Source organism: Gorilla gorilla, chromosome 1 (genome assembly GCF_029281585.2).
Source record: "Gorilla gorilla gorilla isolate KB3781 chromosome 1, NHGRI_mGorGor1-v2.1_pri, whole genome shotgun sequence".
Lineage (NCBI taxonomy): Eukaryota > Metazoa > Chordata > Mammalia > Primates > Hominidae > Gorilla > Gorilla gorilla.
The window spans coordinates 232145464-232166359 of record NC_073224.2 but is presented as its reverse complement, the minus strand read 5'-3'; the positions used below and the strand labels follow the sequence as shown (position 1 = coordinate 232166359).

General features: G+C 42.7%; 1 protein-coding gene across 8 annotated transcripts in view; it reads right to left on the bottom strand.

Moving 5' to 3' along the window:
• Positions 1-20896, bottom strand: part of RERE (arginine-glutamic acid dipeptide repeats) — a 461116-nt gene that overhangs the window by 96408 nt on the left and 343812 nt on the right. For all 8 annotated transcript variants that reach the window (XM_031006017.3, XM_031006032.3, XM_055383731.2 and 5 more), the window contains one exon: positions 16370-16468. In XM_031006017.3, coding sequence (XP_030861877.3) covers positions 16370-16468 — 99 coding nt within the window. The remainder of the gene's footprint in view (positions 1-16369; positions 16469-20896) is intronic.

The following is a 20896-nucleotide window of genomic DNA, read 5'->3' as shown; positions in this document are numbered from 1 at the left end:
TCCCTCATGCTGAAAAATGCACATCTAGGTATGAAAAACGCAGATTGCTCTGTCAAAGACCACTACGTGACTGCACTTCCACAGCAGAGATCCCATCTTTCCTTTCAGCTAAATTTAATCTGTTCTAAACTCTGAAAGTTATTGAGTCCTAAAGACATTTATTTAGCAGGTCCTAACAATGAGCAGTTTATAGGCAATTGTGAAACATGACCACAAAGATTATTGGATGGGGGTCAGTAATTTGAATTGCTAGAAAAATATAGATCACTCTTAACTGACATGAATGATCAGTGGTATCACTTACCCAGAATTACTTAAGAGAGAATAGTAACATGGAATGAGAAGCTGCTTCTACCCTGAAGGAGTCACTTTTATAGCTATACAACCTCTACCCTACTCAGTCTGTGTGTGGCAAAACTAGTTTATCCTCCTCATGGCATCTACCTGAATTCATCTTATTTAAGTTAATTTGCTTATTTGTCTGTGGTCCCTATTAGAATGCAAATCCCATGAGAACAGTACCTGCACGGTTATTTCTATTCCCAGAGTTGAGAAGGTGCCTCGTACACAGTCAGTACTCATTGTTGAGTGACTGAGGAGACAAACAGCAGGAATATATTCTACAGCCAACACCTGAATCTGCGATCTTAGTCTACATAGTCTTCCATTCACAAAACTCTATCTTCTCATACCTTTCCTCCACCTTCAACCTCTCCATGTTAATGCACTTCGGTTCCATTTACCAGTTAACGATTTAGTGATCCCACTGAGAAGCCAGGAGCTCCAACAGCCACCGAGAAGCACAGCACCCAGCAGAGCTGCGTGTGGAGGCAACACTCACCTCCCTCTCCATGGGACCTAAATGACCAGCATAGCACACGCTTCCTTCCTTCCCAGCCCTTCCTGTATTCCCAGCCCAGTCCAGACTAGACGTCCTTCTGACCAGAAGCTCACCTTAGCAAATCCCAACTGACGCCTCGCACGACGTCCCCTAGAGACCTACTGTCCTCTCACAGGCAGTTCTCCAAATGGCCTCATACCCCAACCCCCGAGCCCTGCTGCAGCTTTCTCACTTTCAGATCCACACAGAATCCCTTTTAACCCCTCCAGTTATAGGGCCAGAAGTTGTTTTGTCAACAGTAGCAATCCTGTCTCACCGTCTCATCAACCATGCCCATCTGGGTTCCCCCATCACAGTGTCAACCACTTGCCAAACCCATCTCCTTCTTATCCTGTGACCAGCACCAAAGTCTCTTCCTAGCTAGCTAAGTCTCTTCCTCCATCCTACCTTTCGACAGCACTCTCAGGAACGTGGAAAAGGTTGCCCACGGCCCTTCTAATAGTCTGTGTCTACCATTCTTGGTGCTCTTTATTCCAGCCTTGCCATCTACCGGTAGCCATACCTAAGATGTGAAACTACAGATTTTCCCTATTTACTGCACAGCTACCATGACCCCCACAACATCCCTCTTCTTGACTGTGTCCCTCAACTCCTCTACCACTTCTGTACTGGTTCCCCATGTTCTCTATGCAGCCTGGGGCTTAACTATCCATTATGTCAACAATGCAGTCAATACTCACTACCTCAGCTGGGCGCTGTGGCTCACGCCTGTAATCCCAGCACTTTGGGAGGCTGAGGCGGGTGGATCACTTGAGGTCAGGAGTTGGAGACTAGCCTGGCCAACATGGCGAAACCCCATCTCTACTAAAAATACAAAAATTAGCTGGGGTGTGGTGGCACGCACCTATAATCCCAGCTACTCAGGAAGCTGAGGCAGGAGAACAGCTTGAACCCGGAAGGCAGAGGTTGCAGTGAGCTGAGATTGTGCCACTGCACTGCAGCCTGGGTGACAGAGCAAAATTCCATCTCAAAAAAGAACAAAAAAAAAATACTCCTTGCCTCAACATCCCGACCTCCCACCAATTTTCTAGCCCAATCTTCCACCCACTTTGGCTGCATATTAGTGTCCTAACATCCTGGGACACTGGAAACTTGTACCCCAGATGAATTAAATTGGACCCAAGTTTCTGCTCTGTGTGTCTGAAGTTCCTCATGTGACTCCAGCGTGCTCCTAATAGTGTGAAGTGCTGCTGTACACCGACAGCTCTCAACGTCTCTCACTAGGAGCATAGTCCTGATCCAGTCCAGTAGTTCTCAGGGCCTGGATGCCTATGTCCCACCCTAGGGATTCTGCTCTGACTCACTGGGGTACAGACCAGCATTGGGGCATTTTCAAGTTCTCCCGATGACTCTAACGCACAGCCAAGCTTACAAGATGTCCTCAGCCCACCTCCACTCTTCCAATGCTACTGCCAGACTGGTCTTCAAGGGCAGCTCCAGTCCTATCCTTCCCCACATTCAAAAATATGTAATTTTTCCTCGTTTCCTGTTGAATTAAACATAAACTTCTCAGTCAAAAGTGGAAGGCTCTGAATTAGCTACCTCACATCCTCCCCCACCCGTAAGCTTCATCCAAACTGGGCAACAACTTGCTACTAACCAACCACTCAAATTCTTTTAGCCCTTGTTCTCCAATTAACTAACCTCTGTCAACTCTGCCCGGTGAAATCCTATCCATCCTTCAAGGTCCTCTCAAATAAGCCTCCTCTACAGCACCCTTCCTGATCTCCCTGTCCAAGAGCAGGGAGCAGCTGCTCACCTCAGCAGGCCCTGTGAGCCCCAGAACACCATCTGAAGCAAAAGAGGCACTCAAAACAAGTTTCCAATTGTGTGGCTGCTGTCCCCTCTCTAGATTCTGTGGTGATAAATCCAACTCAAGCACTCATTTACACCCACTACCCAAATCAGTCAAGGATACCACAGTGGGATGGCATGTCACCTGCCATACTGCCAAGCAATTACCAAGGTTGGTGGTAACTCCTGCAGAGATCTTAGCAGTGAAAGAACAAATGCAGTTTGTTTAAAGTCACTGATACGCTCCCTTCCTTTTGTACACAGAAATCAATAATGTTTTTTCTAAGTCTTGTTTCCAAAAAACTAAGCCAAATAAAAAAAAAAAAGTCACTTGAATAACAGAAGAACAAACCAACAATGATGGGAACAGAAGATTCAACTAGAGGAAGAATCATGAGAGCAAACAGTGGATACAAGGGTCTCAAACATCCAGTAGAGCCCTGCACACAAGAGTAGGAATGGAAACGCAGTAGAATTAAATTCAGTATAAGGTGAAAAATAAAGACCTTCCTTTTTCCATGTATATTTTTAAGGTAAATTTAATTATCCAGAAACAGACAAAAATGTTTGCTCTTCACCTTCAAGAATCCACCACCCCTTTTGTGAAGATACTCAGGCTCAGTAGAGTGCACCCCTACACATACCCATCTTCATAACGGAATGCCTGAGTGCCTAAGATGTTCAAACCAGTGGAGAGTAGCATGGCGTGATGCTCATGGACTCCTCTAAATGTGTGAGCAACCGGATTACACATCTCAGAGTGTGGCCTAAAAGCAAGATAAATCTACGTGGATCATTTGAACGTTTTACAGATATTTAAAAAGAGAGGGAGAGAGAGGAAGGGAATGTGAGCTGATTATGAAGTCAGAGAATTTAATGAGCGAGACAAGCTACCAAGGTCAGATTGCTCTGGGGTCATAAACTTGGAAAGTGACTATGAAGCTGACAAAGAAGTTGGGTTGTCTCAAAGGACGATCTGAAAATAATTTTCTACTTTTGTTATTGCTAAAGGACTGGAGAATTTCATTTCCATGGACTGAACTGAACGGTAGGATCCCAAAAATCCAGAGCCCACCCCACTCTTTAAGCTGCTCTGAGAACTGGAACAGCTCTGCCTGATGAAATCAAGACTTCAACGTGGGAGAGATCACCACAGATCAGAGCTCCAGGCCTTCTCTAGGCAAAGCTCCTTTATTTCTTAGATTAATGTTAGGTGGGTTTTTGGTCGAGGTCAACCAGTTTCCCAAACCTTTGCTTATCAAGATCTCCTTAGGCCGGGCATGGCAGCTCACACCTGTAATCCCAGCACTCTGGGAGGCCAAGGTGGGCAGATCACTTGAGGTTAGGAGTTCAAGACCAGCCTGGCTAACATGGTGAAACCCTGTCTCTACTAAAAATACAAAAATTAGCCGGGTGTGGTGACACACGCCTATAGTCCCAGCTACTGGGGAGGCTGAAGTGGGAGGATCACTTGAACCTGGGAGGCAGAGGTTGCAGTGAACTGAGATCACACCATTGCACTGGTCCAGCCTGGGCAACAGAGCAAGACTCTGTCTCAAAAAAAAAAAAAAAAATTTTTTTAATTCATTTTCTAAAATTCTCTTTTAAAATTGGATAACCAAGCTTACTTAGCTCTGTCACCCTAATTAATTAGAGGCCCTATCTGAAAAAAGAAAATGAGTAATATTTAGGATGAACATGTCTGTTTGGAAAACAGTTTATTAGTAAATGTGTGACACCTCCACAGATTTTAACATTAAACAGTGGCTCCCAGAGAAGACTCCAAGCTGCTGTTGAGGGGAGCACAAGGGACAGAAGAGCACAGAGCACGGCTGCGGTGATGGGCCATGCTTCCTCCCACTCTGGTGGAGTCTATGGTACTCATTAGCCTGCGTCTCTGTAGCCTAGGAGACTTGGTTTCATTACTGTCAATGGCAAAGCTTAGAAAAATAAAAGTATGATCAAAACTTACAAATCAGCTTCAAGGGAGATCCCAGAACTTTCAGTAACAAAAGGACACTGTGTGTGTGTGTACGCACACATGCATGTGTACACGTGTGTTTTCAAATTTCTTAAACAGGAATGACTCTGTTAGCTTTAGATAAATCATGTGGCCAATTTTTCACCTGGGAAGTGAAAGGATGGGGCAGGCAGCAGACCAAGACGGGCTTAATCCTGACCTTCTGTCAAACACAGCTGCCAGCACCTCAGAATTTTCCCCTTCCCTTTTCTTCTCCTTTTCCTATAATTTTTTATATTAAAAAAAAAAACTTAAGACTTGCTGGGTGTGGTGGCTCACGCCTGTAATGCCAGCACTTTGGGAGGCCGAGGCAGGTGGATCACAAGGTCAGAAGTTCGAGACCAGCCTGGCCAACATGGTGAAACCTCATCTCTACTAAAAATACAAAAATTGGCTGGGTGTGGTGGTGTGAGGATGTAATCCCAGCTACCTGGAAGGCTGGGGCGGGAGGATCGCTTGAACCTGGGAGGCGGAGGTTGCAGTGAGCCAAGATCGCACCACTGTACTCCAGCCTGGGCAACAGGGTAAGACTCTGTTTCAAACAAACAAACAAACAACAACAAAAAAACCCCACAAAACTGAAGACTCAAGAAGGGGTGTGGGGAGATCATACTTTCTTGAGGCCACACAGGTGGCAGCCAATCTGAGTACTGATACCTGCACCTCTGACTCTCAGGCCAGTTTTCTCTCCACAAACCACCAGGCCTGTTTTTCCTGCTTTTGCCCACCAACCCACCCCAAAAATGAGTTTTCCATATAGGAAAGAGAAGAGCCTGGCTTATCTTCTTCAGGAGGTAACTGTGCCTTCCCCAGAGAGCTCAGGTGCCAGGACGTCAGCAGCCCTCAGACAGCAGAGCCAGGAGGGACACGGGGCAGTGGTGACGAAGCTGTTCAGGGCAACTCTGGGCATCCTCCTATTTTCAGAATAACAATCTTCCTGGTGTTCTTAGCAGCATGATTCCTTTTTTTATTATTATTTTTTATTTTTTAGAGACAGGGTATCGCTCTGTCACCCAGGCTGGAGTGCAGTGGCGAGATCACGAGGGAGCACGATTCCTGAACTGGGGGATCAGTGCTGAGTTGTATGGGAAGGTGTGTTAGAACAGCCAGATTCGCCTGTGCTGCCCACTGAGCTCTTTCCTTCTCCATCACTCATTCTCCCATAATAGAACATCTCAACCACACGTATCATCAGTACACATCAGGTGATGTTGGCAATGAATGAGTTTTTTAAATTGGAATTTAGAAAATAAAACCACAAACTGGAAGGAGTTGGTTGCTCCTTCCAAAGCAAGCTACTGAGAGGAAAAGAACAGGGACACATCCAGTTAATTAATTCTCCCTAGACTGCGGCAGCTCAAGAGCTCAGCCAAAGAGGTCACTGCACTGAAGCAATGTGAGGTTTCTCTTCTGTTCCACCCACTCAAATGATATTTTCTGATTATCAATCCTGCTCCAGGTGCTGGGCCAGGTTCTGTGAATACAAAAAGAATTAAACTACAACCCTGCCCTCAAGACTTCCTAGTTTTGTGTGGAGGCACCTAAATGAACTTGTCAAACCAACCTGGTGCAGCAGGGCCTGCAAAATGCAGTGACGTCCAGGCCTTCATCAGTCATGGGCCACTCCTCATTCTAAAGTGCCTCGTGAGCACCCTAACCTCTCAGAAGAACGAGTGTTGGGGAAAGAAGAATATCAGAACACTACTAGGGAACACTAAGCTTGGCCCAGCATTCTAGTTAGTCAGTGCACATAGCATCCATCCTCCAGACATTAAGAATAATCACCACAGGCCTAGAGCAAGCAAATGCCGGCCGACAAGGGAAGCTGGCCTCTTCTGTCAAACAGCAGTATTAGAGGGACTCTCCCCTGAGCTGAGTCTCAAAGCCAGGGTATTTGACTCAAGAAAGAAAGATTTTTGGGATGACTCTTTTCATTAGGTGGTATAATTCAGAGCATGACATCTACAGTTTAAAGTTTTCCACAGTGTTCACTTCCTGAATTAAAATTTGTCAGGACAGGCTGATAACAAGAGTAATGACTACTCCAAGATAGAGGTACAGCAGGTACACTTTTCTTTCTAGGTATTTTCTTGCTCCTACTCAGGAAAAACAGCTCCTCTCACAAATGCTGAATTTATAGTAAACATATGTAGTAAACATTGTCTAAACCAGTTACAAAACAAAAACGCTTCAATCTTGACACAATGAGCAGCTGCAGAAGTCAGAGGAATGCATGACTCAGAGTCCTACATAACTGAAGCCGTAAAAACACTGTTATGAGAGATACAATGTTAGGAGAAAACAGAACAGCCCTCAAGAATTCCTCATTAATTTGATAATGTAATTTAACTGTGAGGTACAAAATAGGAGTGAACATCTCTGGTCTAAGATCCTGGTGGCCTTCCGACTTCATCTTCTCCATCCACTCCGGGGCATCTTTGCTCTTCCTGGAACACACTCAGGCATGCTCCCACCTCAGGGCCTTTGCACTGTTTCCTTGGCCCAGAATTCTCTTCCCCTATGTATCTGCAAGGCTAGCTTCCTCACTTTTTAAGGTCTTTACTCAAAAGTGAACTCTCCATGGCTACCTTAAGAAAAAGTTCAACCCCTCTACCTGGTATTTCCTATCACTTTCCTGCTTTTAATTTTTTCAGGACTAACACGCTATACATGTCACTTAGCAAGATTGTTTTAATCTATCCTCCTTCCCCACTACAATCTCAACTCCATGAAGGCAGAGAATCTTGTCTGTTTTGTTCACTGCTGTATCACCTGGCAGAGTGTCAATGCTCTACCAATATTTCCAGAATGAAAGAATGAATGAATGAATGAATGAATGAATGAATGAATTTCAACTAGTGAGCTAAAATCAGAACTGAACGAGAAACTTGGTAAGTAGGAAGGAATCATTCTATCTTCATGTTCACACAGTCAACAATCACAGGAAGAGCCAAACCGACACCAAACTCCTCTGCAAGGAACGCAGAGCCAGAGAGACAGATCCTGAGCCCCCATGCTCAGGTGGTGAGGCCAATATCAGGCACTGTCTTTCTCCCCTTATAACCACCAAACACATGCTGCTTCCTGATAGCTCAGTACTTTGCCTCATAAATGTGGAAAACATACTAGAATTCACCTATATAAAGGTACTTCGGAAAAATGTCTTAAGGCAAGTGCAAAAACAAAATCAAATCTAAGTGTCAATTAGTTGCATGCAGGGTGTTAGGAAAAGAATAACAAAACACTACTAGAGAAGATACAAAATAGGCTGGCACTCTAGTGAAGATGGCAATTAGGGGGCTACCAAGGCCATCACTACTTCTACCTAAGGGAGACTTACTTACTTACTTTATATATTTATTTATTTATTTGAGACAGAGTCTTGCTCTGTCACCCAGACTGGAGTGCAGTGGCACAATCTTGGCTCAATGCATCCTCTGCTTCCTGGGGAGGTGATTCTCCTGCCTCAGCCTTCCATGTAGCTGAGATTACAAGCACGCACCACCATGCCCAGCTAATTTTTCTATTTTTAGTAGAGACGGTGTTTCGCTATGTTGGCCAGGCTGGTCTCGAACTCCTGACCTCACTTGATCTCCCTGCCTCCGCCTCCCAAAGTGCTGGGATTACAAGCATGAGCCTCTGCGCCTAGCCTAAGGGAGACTTTAGATTTAAGACAGAAGTATGCCAGGAGAGAGGAGGTAGCTTTAAATGAATGACTTCCTCTCATGGTAGGGTTCTCATTTTTCACTTCCTGTTTCCTTCTCCCAACATTCAATTCCAGTTACCAATGTAATATGTCTCACCTGTGAAAATGTAAGACTCCAATGTCACTATACGTAGAATGTTCTAAGCACACGCATTAAAACTGACTCCAATTCTGTTGCTAAGAAACTGCACAAGAAAAGGTTTTTCCATCCTCTTCATTTATAAAATAACCACTCTGTCTATGGGAGAACAAATGCAATCTCTCAAGTCCCCTTGTGCCTTGTTCTCATTTTTTAAATGAACGGAGAAAGATGATAGAGAGTGGCTGAAAGTGTATGCTATCTCCATTTTTTTACATGCCCTTGAAAATGAGATGGAAACATGGCTTCAATAACCCACTGCTCTAGTATTTATTAATCTTTCAAGCTGAAGACTCCCCCCATTACTCCCCGCTCAAGCAAAAATGAAAAATATACCGTCAAAAGTACTCTTCGATTTAAAAAGATTATCCCAAGCAGCCAGGAGTAATTTAAGGTGTGCTTGTATTCAATGTGGGGTTACTTTCCAGGTCTCTGTATAGCCCTGATGTCTAAACACAGACGTGTGCGCATGCGCGCGCACACACATATACATACACACACGGCCCTAAAGAACAGCACAAGGTATGCTGGCTTTTATTTTTTTAATCTAAAAGTAGGGCTGGGGATGATGAACTTTAAAAAAGTACTGGTTAAAGACAGTAAGAAAAGAATAATCTTGTTAAACACAAAGAGCAAAATGGGCATACTAACTTCTTTGACCACAGCATAAAGAGGAAGCCTAGAAAGTGGTGAGCCGTGGATGTGAATGGAAAGGTCACAGCTGAATCTGTACATTTATCCCAGAGGCGACTTCTACTGACATGAACTACTGAAATACATTTTTGAAATATCTCTTCCCTTCTAATAAAATGCTTGTCCTATTTCATTTACTAAAGGATTTTAAAAATACATTTCTCTTTAGAGCTTGTTAAACAGTAGAATCTTTCTGCAAACTAATTGACAGAATTGACTGCCTTACACCAACTTTTCTGTGCATATAATTGATTTTTAATTTGCTGTCTCATTTCCGAAAGGACTTGACAATAAACTCCACTCTATCCATACTATTGACTTCTTTAAGCAAGGGTTTGGTTCAAAGGCCGGTGGGAATTAACCATAGGAAAAATAGTCCAATTTTATTAATAGTTGGAACTTCAGGCAAATCTCACTTGAATCTACATTTTTCTTTTTTAATATTAAGGGCTAATTCTCACTATAGGTCACATTAAGAATACATAATATGGAGTAATATGTACATATGTGTAATATATCAACATTTCTATTTCTCTTATTTTTCCTACTCTCATATATACAAATTTAGTTCTTCATAAGAAACAGTACCACTGTCATTTAAAACTGGAGGAAGGGTGGTTAGTAGAGAGGAGAACCTACTGTGATTCAATTTAAAATGTACTAAGTACCTACTATGTGAAGCAGTAGGTACATTGTATCTATATTTTGGGTTAACGGCAAAGGTTCCAAATGAATTGTAAAAATTTTCAAGTTATAATTTCTTTAGAAAGATAATTTCAGTGTTCTGACTCAACTCACATGTATGCAAACCTGTACACATACGTAAGTTGACAATGACATAAAACCACGTACGTACATAAACAAAGACCAGAAGAGAGCAAGAAGCCAGCAAATGAGACGATGAAGCCAGACACTGTGAGACAACGTGTTAGTGGTGAGGCTTTAAATTCCCTTTAATGATTTTAGGATGTTGTTCTAACAATAAAAAAAACAATCTGCACAAAATCCTAAAAAGAATAAGAAAGTGAAAAGGTTCGTACTAGACGACCTACAAGACTCTCCTATCATCATTTTTGAATGACTACATAAAATGGTCAACAACTCTGGAAATTTTACCATTCCTAAAATAAATATAACTAAGCCTTCCCCTATATTGTGGATGTAAAATTTTAAAACGAAATCACCAAGATCATTAGTATCTGAAATCCACGTAACCATAACTACAAGCTCTGAGAGCCTCTCTCCCTCTTTGTCATTGTCCTCCTTGCTGTTTTCACCTCCACAACCTCCTGCTGCTATTGGATCTTAACGGGGATTTTGCTGTGAATTCCATTTTCCTCAGCTGCCATGCAAACAGTAAATAAAATTCACTGTATTTTTGCCCCACTAAACAGCCCTGTCTTCTGGCACATTCAGATGCCTAGCTTGAAAAGAGTGAACAATGAAAACAATGTTTTCTCAAGCAGACATTCCAAAAAGGGCATAACAAAGGCATCTGGAGACGCTGCTGGGGAAAGACACCCTGCAAATAGTTGTGTGTATTCTGTGTAAGTAATTCCTTGACCGGCCGCACGGGTTCACTGGATTACAAATATTTAGAAAATTACTTTGCCATCTCATGTCAATTTTGAAAGAAGGATTTTCATTTATATTTATGATAGACTGAGCTTTAAATTGAAGGAAGATTTAGATGTTTTAAAATTTATGAGCTTGTAAATAAATCCACGTACATGGCCAATTAAGGTTTATCACTACCACAGATTAACTATTTTTGGATAAAAATTTCAGAGCTTATTTGTATCTAGATTGTTCACCTCAATGTATTACATCAAAATTGATATAAAATATTTAATGGGTAGTGTATTTCAAGATAAAAGCTATAGTTACCCAAGATGAAATAAAAACACCCTGTAGTAACATGGTAAGCAACAGAACCTTCACTTTGTGCAACACCTGGATTGTTGCGGAAAGCGAATTCAACATGAAAATAATTTTAAAAACCAAAACGCAGCTAAGTGGATAGGAAGCGAAGAGTGAGATGCACAGCTCACTGGAGCACCCAATCTTACAATCTTGCAAGTCAAACCAAACTCCACAAGGAAAATGCAGGCCCTGAATTTTAAAAAGAATTCAATTAGCATCCCCAGTATTTCCATAATCAACAGCTGAATGCTAATTAAGAGCACAGCATCAAGAGGCAACGGAGTCCCAGTGCAATAAGCACCAACACAACAGCAGCAAATGCTACCTTCAGCTCGCATGCATAAATAAACAGAATTAATAACCACCCAAGCATGGAAGGGTGACTTAATCTGTTTCGATTAGGTGCAGTTCAGCCTGGGGCCTTTATGTTATATTTGAATGTGTTCATCATGTTTAATTAAAAACCTAATAATCTAAGATTTGTTTTGTTTGGGTTTTTTTTTATGTTTTAATCTCTATTTCCTCCTCTTTATCTTCCTAAGTTCTACCAATCTGGATGACTTCCTGAAAAGGAACAGTATTTTTAGCATAATATATGTGAAATTGGTTAGCCATCAATGTAACTCTCAGAGGCAGAAGGCAGCCATTTACTTTGGCTCCACCCTTGCCCATACCTTGGTATTTAAAGCTTCACAAACTGACCTAGCATTTCTTCCAAAATGCTTCTCTGATCTAACCAAGTTTACTTAGCCTGAAAGACATGACCCAGGTGTTGCTCACAGACACTCGGCAAAAGCAAAATTAATTTGCAGTATCCGATACAGAATTTGACAGAAACTGGCACATTTTGGCTTCAGTTCAAGATTTGAAGTGTCTCAGCCCCAAAGCAACTTCAATTAGGAACATCATACATGCACACTGTCAGAGAAATAAACTGAGAGTTTGAGATGAAAGGCCTCCTATTGTATGATTCTGAGGTCTAAGATCTCCAGAATTCATGATTATCTGAAAGACCTAGGAAGAAGAGGTCAGGTGATAGGAGGAGGAGGAAGAGGAGAAGGAGGAGTAGGAAGAAGAAGAAGAGTTTAATGTGTGAGCTTTTTCCAAAAGTACTTTTATTATTATTATTTTTTTTGGAGACAGAGTCTCGCTCTGTTGCCCAGGCTGGAGTGCAGTGCCATGATCACGGCTCACTGCAGCCTCTAACCCCTGGACTCAAGCGATTCTCCAACCTCAGCCTCCCAAGTAACTGGGACTACAGGCACATGGCACCATGTTCAGCTATTTTATTATGTTTTTAATTTTTTTGTGGAGACAAGGTCTTGCTGTGTTGACCAGGCTCCAAAAGTAAAGTTTTTAAGGTTGGTTTCTGAGGCATGTAAAAGTTTTTCTCTTTAATGTGCTGATTCATAACTATTAACTATTAAAAGTTTTTAAATGCTGGATTGAAGACACTCAATTATAGTGAAGAACTTTTTAAAAGGATTACCTTGAACAAAGAGTCATCAATATTCTTCAAGCCTCTCATATGGAGAGAAACCATCTTCATCATTAAGTCCTTACCCTTATTAAGTTTACAAACTCGGAGGACAATCAACTCAGAAATAAGACCGCAAGGAATGAAGAGCTGGGGATCAGAAGTCAGCACGAGGAGGCAGAGGATGAACTGCCAAGCGAGTGACGCGCAGAGGGGAGACAGTGCGAAGAGGGAGCACTGGCCGCGGGATGGGCCAGGAACCGAGCTGAGCCTGGAGAACGAGTAGGGTCTGCACTGGCATGAGAGGTTAGTTTCTTCATATAGCAGCAGGCCTGCCAGGCCCAGGAGGTGCAGAGGCCCAGCCTGTCCGCTGCACAGCAGGGAACTCACACCTTCAGGTGCTTATTTCACCAACCCTCTCACAGAGCAGTTGCTTCAAAGTATTCATGTAAAAATGCCAAGGGAAACCCGTTCATCAAGACTGTTGTAGTCAGATCAGACACTGGGTAGTTAGAACAAATTAATATGCCAGCGGCAGCGAAGTTTAATAATAAGTAGCCAGGCATTGTGGCTTGCCTGTAGTCCCAGCTGCTCAGAGGCTGATGTGGGAGGATCACTTGAGCCCAAGAGTTTGAGTCCAGCCTGGGCAACATAGCAAGACCCCCATCTCTTAAAAAATAGTAATGATAATAATAAAAATAATAATTAGAATGTTCCAAGTATACAGAAAACTGGGAGGAAAAAAGGGGGAGGTAGGCCCATGTATTTATGTTAGCTGGGACACATTTGTTTTGCTTATTCCTGTGATTCCTGAGGTGAGAAAATGTGGTAAATTTAACAGAAGGGGGCCACATGAACACAGCAGGTGTTTTTTCACAGCCAAAGCCAGGCGAGGGTAAAGAGGGGACTGCCTTGTTGCCACATAAATCTCTTCAAAGATTTGATTTGGGTCCATTCACCAGAAGCTTCCTTCAACCTCTCAATTATTCAGTCAGTCTCTCTTCTTCACTGCTGAGGTTTTGAAAGTGAAGCTTCACTTCCTACACATAAGGGAACCATTTGATCCTGAGGCTCTGCAAGGGCTGGATGGCTGCCAAGACATTTTTCAAACCAAGAAGCAAACATGATAAAAATGACCCCAAACGGATACGGATGTATACAGTTAAGGATCATTATTCCATACTCAAAATATTCACCACTTTGGAGTCCTGTTTTGTTTTTCAAAATAAACCAGGCTCTTTCTGATGTGCAAAACTTCCCTCTCAGCTCACAGCGACAAATCCCCAAGCAGCAGCAATGGGGAGACAATCAACAGCTGCCTGATGTTACAAGCAGGCGCTGCAGGAAAAGGAAAGCAGCTTTCTCTTCAGCAGGAAGAGAGGACTTTGGCTGTGTATTTTTAAAATTCCAGAGGGAATGAAAGGTCACAAGAGAAATGAAAGAAGGGAGAGAGGAGAGCCATGGCTAGCGAGGGGCTGGGAGGCATGAGTGAGGAGTGGGGAGGGTGGGAGACACCAAGAAGAGGCAGAGAAGTGGGGAAGGAGAGAGGACGCCGAAGGGCATGGAGACTGAAGAGAGAGGAGATGGCCAGGAACTGAGGGAAATGCAGAAGCAGAAGCAGCCGTGGATTGCAAGCTGACAAGGCCCTGAGGCCGCCTAGGCCAGGCTGAGAGGACTGAAGACAATCTCACAAAGGGTGGTTAAACGACCACAGTCTATACACTTGTTCCATCCTTTTCATCTCCTTATGTGTTTCTTCCACACGGGCTTTTCGCAGAATTTTAAAACCTTGTCAATCAGATCTCTTATCCACTCCTCACATAAACAGGCTTACAGTAAAAAAACAGTATCATTATGACTTCTCAAAACTGAATTTAACATTGTCTAAACATTTTAAAATGTTTAAGATGTTTCTTTCTCTTTATTAATCACATTAAGATTTTTATGGTTTTGTTTGTTTGTTTTAAAACAGCTTCATGAACTCCGTAAGTCTGATAAAGTTAAAGTCTTAAGGGACTATTCAACAAGCACTCCATTACCAAACCCTAGGGCCATTTCAGTGCATCTCAGCTCCGCCTAGCTTTTCCCATTCCTCAGCCCTTGCCCACCCTCACCCACAGCCATTCTAGGAGCAAATTCTCTTTTCTCTACCTTCAAGGTGCAGCCTGGATCTCGCTGCTTCTTATCACAACCACTGCTGCCACACCACCCAGCCACCAGTCCCAGCCTGGTGTGCAGCAACCCCCAGAGACCACCGGACTCAGCGGCCAGAGTGAGCCCCACTGTCGGAGCAAGTCACTCCTCTGTTCAGAAGCTGTTCATGTGGGGCACATCACCATGCCCTGACAGTGGGCCAACAGGTCACACCTGATCTGCTCCCTCTAGGGCACCCCTCCCACCACTCCCCTCCTTGCTGTGTTGCAGAAACATTCCTGCCTACTTCTTGAACATGCCAAGCATGCTTTCACCTTAGGGCCCAGAATTCTCTAATATCCAAAAGGCTGCCTTCCTCACCTTACTAAGGTCTCATCTAAATGTTACTTACCAGGACTTTCCTGATCCTCCCTTAGCTAAGACAGTACCCCACCCAGCTGATTCTCCCTCATTACCCTATTCTGTATCTGCTTCACCACCCCCAGCACATACTCATTTACGAAGGTCTCCCCTCTTAAAACTTAAGACTCCCAAGGAGGGACAACACCTGGCACGCAAGCAGGCACTCAGTAAATATTGCTGAATCAATGAAAGAGCGGGATCAGGAAAGCACATACAATTTCTAAACATTCTTTCTTAGCATATTTTAAAATACAGGAGAGGAACTTGCAATCAATATGTGTATTAGTGCCAGCCTTCATTTAAATTTCATTCGACCTGAAAGGCAAATGTCAAGTGGTAACATTCATACTGAAGACTGTATTTGCAAAAGCACAAGAAATCTGTAAGTCGTTTACAGCAATGCCTTTTACAAGTCACAAGATGGAGATGTAGCTTCATTAAAACTGTCTGCTGGATGGGAATCCATGGGTTTGCAAGGCTGTATCTGTGGGCACATTTCTCTTCCTTCAACAGGCCACAGCAATACAATCAGTATGTAAAATCCAGCATATTTATTTCATCAACTCTGCTTCCTGCTTGTAATCAATGTCCTTTAAGGAGGTCAGGGGTCTTACAAGCCCTATAAAAACAAGTCACCAAGCCAAGCATGGTGGAGCATGCCTACAGTCCCAGCTACTTAAGAAGCTGGGGCAAGAGGACTGATGGAGCCCAGGAGTTCAAAACCAGCCTGAGCAACACGGCAAAACCCCCTTCTCTAAAATAATTACGATTAAAAAAAAGACAAGTCACCAACCCTACTTTAGGTTATATGCCCAAGGGTTTTAACATGCTGTGTCTTTAAATAGGGAGGTATCACAAGCTAGCTTTCACCAAAAACAAGTTCAAATTAACTTTTTTTAGGAGTAACTATCAATTTCTCCTTTCTTTCCATGAAAGTTGGACAATCTTTCCCGACATCTATGAAGCCTAATCTTAATAAAATCAAGTCTTTCTGTACAATTAAGGGGCTGAAGGGCCCCATCCTCCTGCCTAGCGCCGCCACGGACAGCCATTCTGCATGACTGAAGCTTCTGCTTTCCCTGAGCAGCAAGGAGGTCACACACTGAGACGCCGGTGGCCCGATGCCCCAGAGCACAAGGCAAATGCTGGTTCCTGCTCACCACTTCGTCCTCGGTCCAGCACTTCTCGATGAGCTTGGGCACAGGCTTCTTCACCAGGCGCTGCAGGGCTTTGCCAGCATCGTAACCGCTTTCATGCAGCTAAAACAACAACAATTTTAGTTAGCTAACTGCACCAAATAACAGACAGGACACAATCAATCCAAGGCAAGCTCCTCATTGACTATCTCCCACAGAAGAGTCAGGAAAGGGGCACTGAGACTCCATCATTTCAGTAGGCGCAGGAATTTGTTCTCATCCAAGACCACCCTATCCCAACCCCTATTCTACTCGTGCAGAAAATATTTTGGCAAAGATAGGAATAGGATTCCCCTATATTCCCATAAAGCAAACATTTAGGGAATGTTTGGCCCCGCCCAGTGCTCAGGACATTCCATGCAATCATTATCTTACCTAATCCTATGGGGAAAGTATTCTCTCATTTAATCTACGGTTTAGGAGCTATCATCGCCCTACTTCACAGATGAGGAAACTGAGGCACAGAAAGATCAAGTAAAGGTGTTCACCACACTGAGCCAGCAGGTGGTGAAGCCAAGACTCCAACCCAGCCAGGAGGACCCCTACTCTTGCCTCATTCTCCGCAAAGCAGCGTAAAGTCACACTAGATTATGTTCTTTCTTTTTAGCATTTCTTAAGTTTTTTGACTGTGCTAATTTCACACAAAAACAAAATATTTAAAGTGGCTAAAATTTAAGAGCTCTTTAAAGAAAATAAGTCTGTAATAGTATGCTAGTTTTTCAGTACATATGAATAAAGATGCAGGTTTATCTACATATTCCCTTTAGGACCAGACTTGTTTCTTGTCAAAGCTAATCAACTTTTCTCACCCTGTGTCTTTTCAACCCTGTGTAGTGTCTGGCACCATGGACACCTTCCCACCTCGCAAAGATGCTCCAGACACTCCAAGTTTCTGAGTTCCAACTTGCAGATAATGTAGAGAAACAGCAGGTACAAAGATCCTCCTGCTCTATCTACCTCCCCATACTGTGGCTGTCACTCAGAATTCTCATTGGAAATACACCTTTCCTGTACACATCTAGTCTTCTTACACAAAGACTGGCTTTGTCTAAGACTTGCATCTCCAGTGCTGAATACAATCCATAGTATAAGGTAATACTCCAGAAAAACTTGCTAACTTCCTAAATAAAATACTAGGTTCTGGGACACAGCAGTAAACAACACAGAGATCCCCGTTCTCATGGAGTGGACGTTCTGATCTTTTCACTCTTGCTTCAATCTCTTATTTTAACAATGAGCCAGCATTTGCCGAACATTCAGGACAAGTAAAGCTGAACATTCAAGACATGTAAAGAATAAACCTTAATAAGTCACAGTCCTTATTTCCAGGAAACTTACAAATTGGTACAGATACAAAACATACAAAATGACAAGATCAAGTAGGTTGTAATAATTACTCTTGCTTAGGTTTAGGCAAAGACCTATGGAATCACAAGAGGAGACAGCCATGTGTTTCCTCTTTCTAACAGAAGACTCAGGAGGACATGCAGATGCCTTCCTGGCAACTGCTGGAGCCCCTGAGCTGGGCACACAGTAAGCTGGCAGTGGTAAATATTTGTTGAATGAAATCAATAAATAAATGCTGAAACACACACTGCAAGTCTCTCTTCCAACCATTTAACTGCTAACGAAAGGAATATCACAAACATTCATTTTCTTTTTTTTTTTTTTCTTTTTTTTTGAGACGGAGTCCTGCTCTGTTGCCCAGGCTGAAGTGCAGTGGCGCGATCTCGGCTCACTGCAAGCTCTGCCTCCCGGGTTCAGGCCATTCTCCTGCCTCAGCTTCCTGAGTAGCTGGGATTACAGGAGCCTGCCACCACGCCCAGCTTATTTTTTGTATTTTTAATAGAGATGGGGTTTCACTGTGTTAACCAGAATGGTCTCGATCTCTTGACCTCGTGATCCACCCGCCTGGGCCTCCCAAAGTATTGGGATAACAGGCATGAGCCACCGCACCCGGCCCAAACATCCATTTTCAATGCTCACTCAGCAAAACAGAAAGTATTAAAAATTTGAATTTCCAGAGCATTCTCACAGTTTAGAGGACACTAACTTATTTTAAATCAAGACTGGGAAGTCCAGGTTGTACATTAGCTATAACAATAAATCAACTATCTTAAAACAAAACAAAACACCTACAACAATGATCAATACTGGATCCCACTTGGGAGTGGTGGCGCAATGAATAAATATTAACTTATTTATTTTTATTATTATCATTAGATTCATATTTATTATTACCATTAGACTCTTTTAAAAATAAAATACTATTATGATTTGCAAATGTTTGAAAACTATCCAATCTAGGCTTCTTTCAGACGTATAAAAAGATCTGAAATAAAGTCAGATTCTCATACTTTGCCTAATATCCACAACAAGCAGACATTTGTCAAGTTCTATAATACAATGGGGATTTATAATCACAGGTCAACGTGGATTGGAACTGAATAAAAGGAAGAATTACATGCCTATTTAATGCAAAAAGCACACATTTTAGTGATAATTTGAAATCAAATGAAGTTGATCAAATCATAAATTTTTAATGAAAAGCCCATGGCAAAATTAACAACTTTTATAAGAGGTAATTATACTGTATGGGGTAATTATAAGAAAAGTGTGAGGCTAAGCACAGTGGCTCACACCTGTAAGCCCAACATTTTGGGAGACTGAGGTAGGAAGACTGAGTTCAGGAATTCAAGACTAACCTGGGCAACATAGTGAGATCTCATCTCTACTAAAAATTTAAGAAATTAGCTGGGCGTGGTGGCATGTGCCTATAGTCCCAGCTGTAGTCCCAGCTACTCAGGAGGCTGAGGTGAAAGGACGGCTTGAGCCTGGGAGGTTAAGGCTGCAGTAGCCCTGATCACACCACTGCACTACAAGTCTGGGTGACAGAGTGAAACCCTGCCTCCAATTAAAAAAAAAGAAAGAAAGAAAAAAAGAAAAAAGGGTAAGTAGGAAAAACTATGGACTTTGGAGTCAAACTGCCTGGATTCCAACTCTAGCTCTACTATTTACTAGGTATGTGACCTTGAGAGAGTTACTTATCATTTTTGTGCCTTAATTCTGACATCTTTAAAAATGGATAAAATAATAACATCAACCTCTTAGCGATATGTGAGGATAATATTAGAAAATATATGTTAGCTACATCTTTTAAAAAGAAAAAAAAAATTGGCCTCAAGTTTGATCAGCTTTCCAGATTACAGAGTAGTCTTCTCAGAAACAAAAAATTTTGTTAAGCTATAAACAAAAACCACTTATGTGTCACATAAAATTACCCATGTTAAATGAAATTTGATTAAAACTCTGGTATCACATACAGGAAAATATTTGAATTTTAAAATCTTGGCTGGGCGCGGTGGCTCACGCCTGTAATCCCCGCACTCTGGGAGGCTGAGGTTGGTGGATCATGAAGTCAGGTGTTCAAGACCAGCCTGGCCAACAGGGTGAAACCGCATCCCTACTAAAAAACTACAAAAATTAGGCAGGCACAGTGGCAGGCGCCTATAATCCCAGCTACTCGGGAGGCTGAGGCAGGCAGGAGAATCGCTTGACCCAGGCGGCAGAGGTTGCAGTGAGCCGAGATCGTGCCACTGCACTCCAGCCTGAGAGACAGAGTGAGACCCCGTCTCAAAAAAATAATAATAGTAATAAGAAAAATAAAATCTTATGTGCCTGCTACCAGGAAATTGCTCGTAAGAACATAAAGCCCACTGCAAAAGCAAACTGCTGAGTGGATGAAGTTCAATCAAATATCATTAATCCCTGTGGCATTCCGGCCTTTTGGTGAACCAAAAAGAGTTTTAAACTATAGCTGGAAGAGATGCTTCCACTGAAGTGTTGAACATCTCGTTGTGGTTGTTCTGTTTGTTAGAGAGCATGGCTGCAGCCTGCACAATGCCCCTCAGCTGAATTTCTAGTGATGAGCTTAATGGGGAAAGAGGCACTCCTCTGAACAAGTCCTGGCATTCCCACTTCCTTCACAAAACTTTATTTCAGATGGCAGTTTCTCCTGAAGAAGCTATTCCAGTGACACGGTAACTCGAGCTTCCTTCCCTACTCTGTTCTCTATATAATGGTGGATTCTCTCCTTTTGTTTGACCTGTTGTCTCTCTGGCCTCTTAAAATATCCCTATTCCTTAAAAAAATAGTCCCTATTCCTGAGTTTCCCATGATACCAGTAAGTATTGAGAGTCCCTACCCGTCCTCACCCCTACACAAAGACACATCTGAGAAGTAAAAAGTGTGGGATTATTTACTCAAAGTGATAAATTTTTTTCTTTCTTTTTTTTTTTTTTTGGAGATGGAGTCTCACTCTGTTGCCCAGGCTGGAGTGCAGTGGCGTGATCTCGACTCACTGCAACCTCCGCCTCCCAGTTCAAGCAATTCTCCTGCCTCAGCCTCCTGAGTAGCTGGGACTACAAGCGCCCGCCACCACGCCCGGCTAATTTTTTGTATTTCTAGTAGAGATGGGGTTTCGCCAAGTTG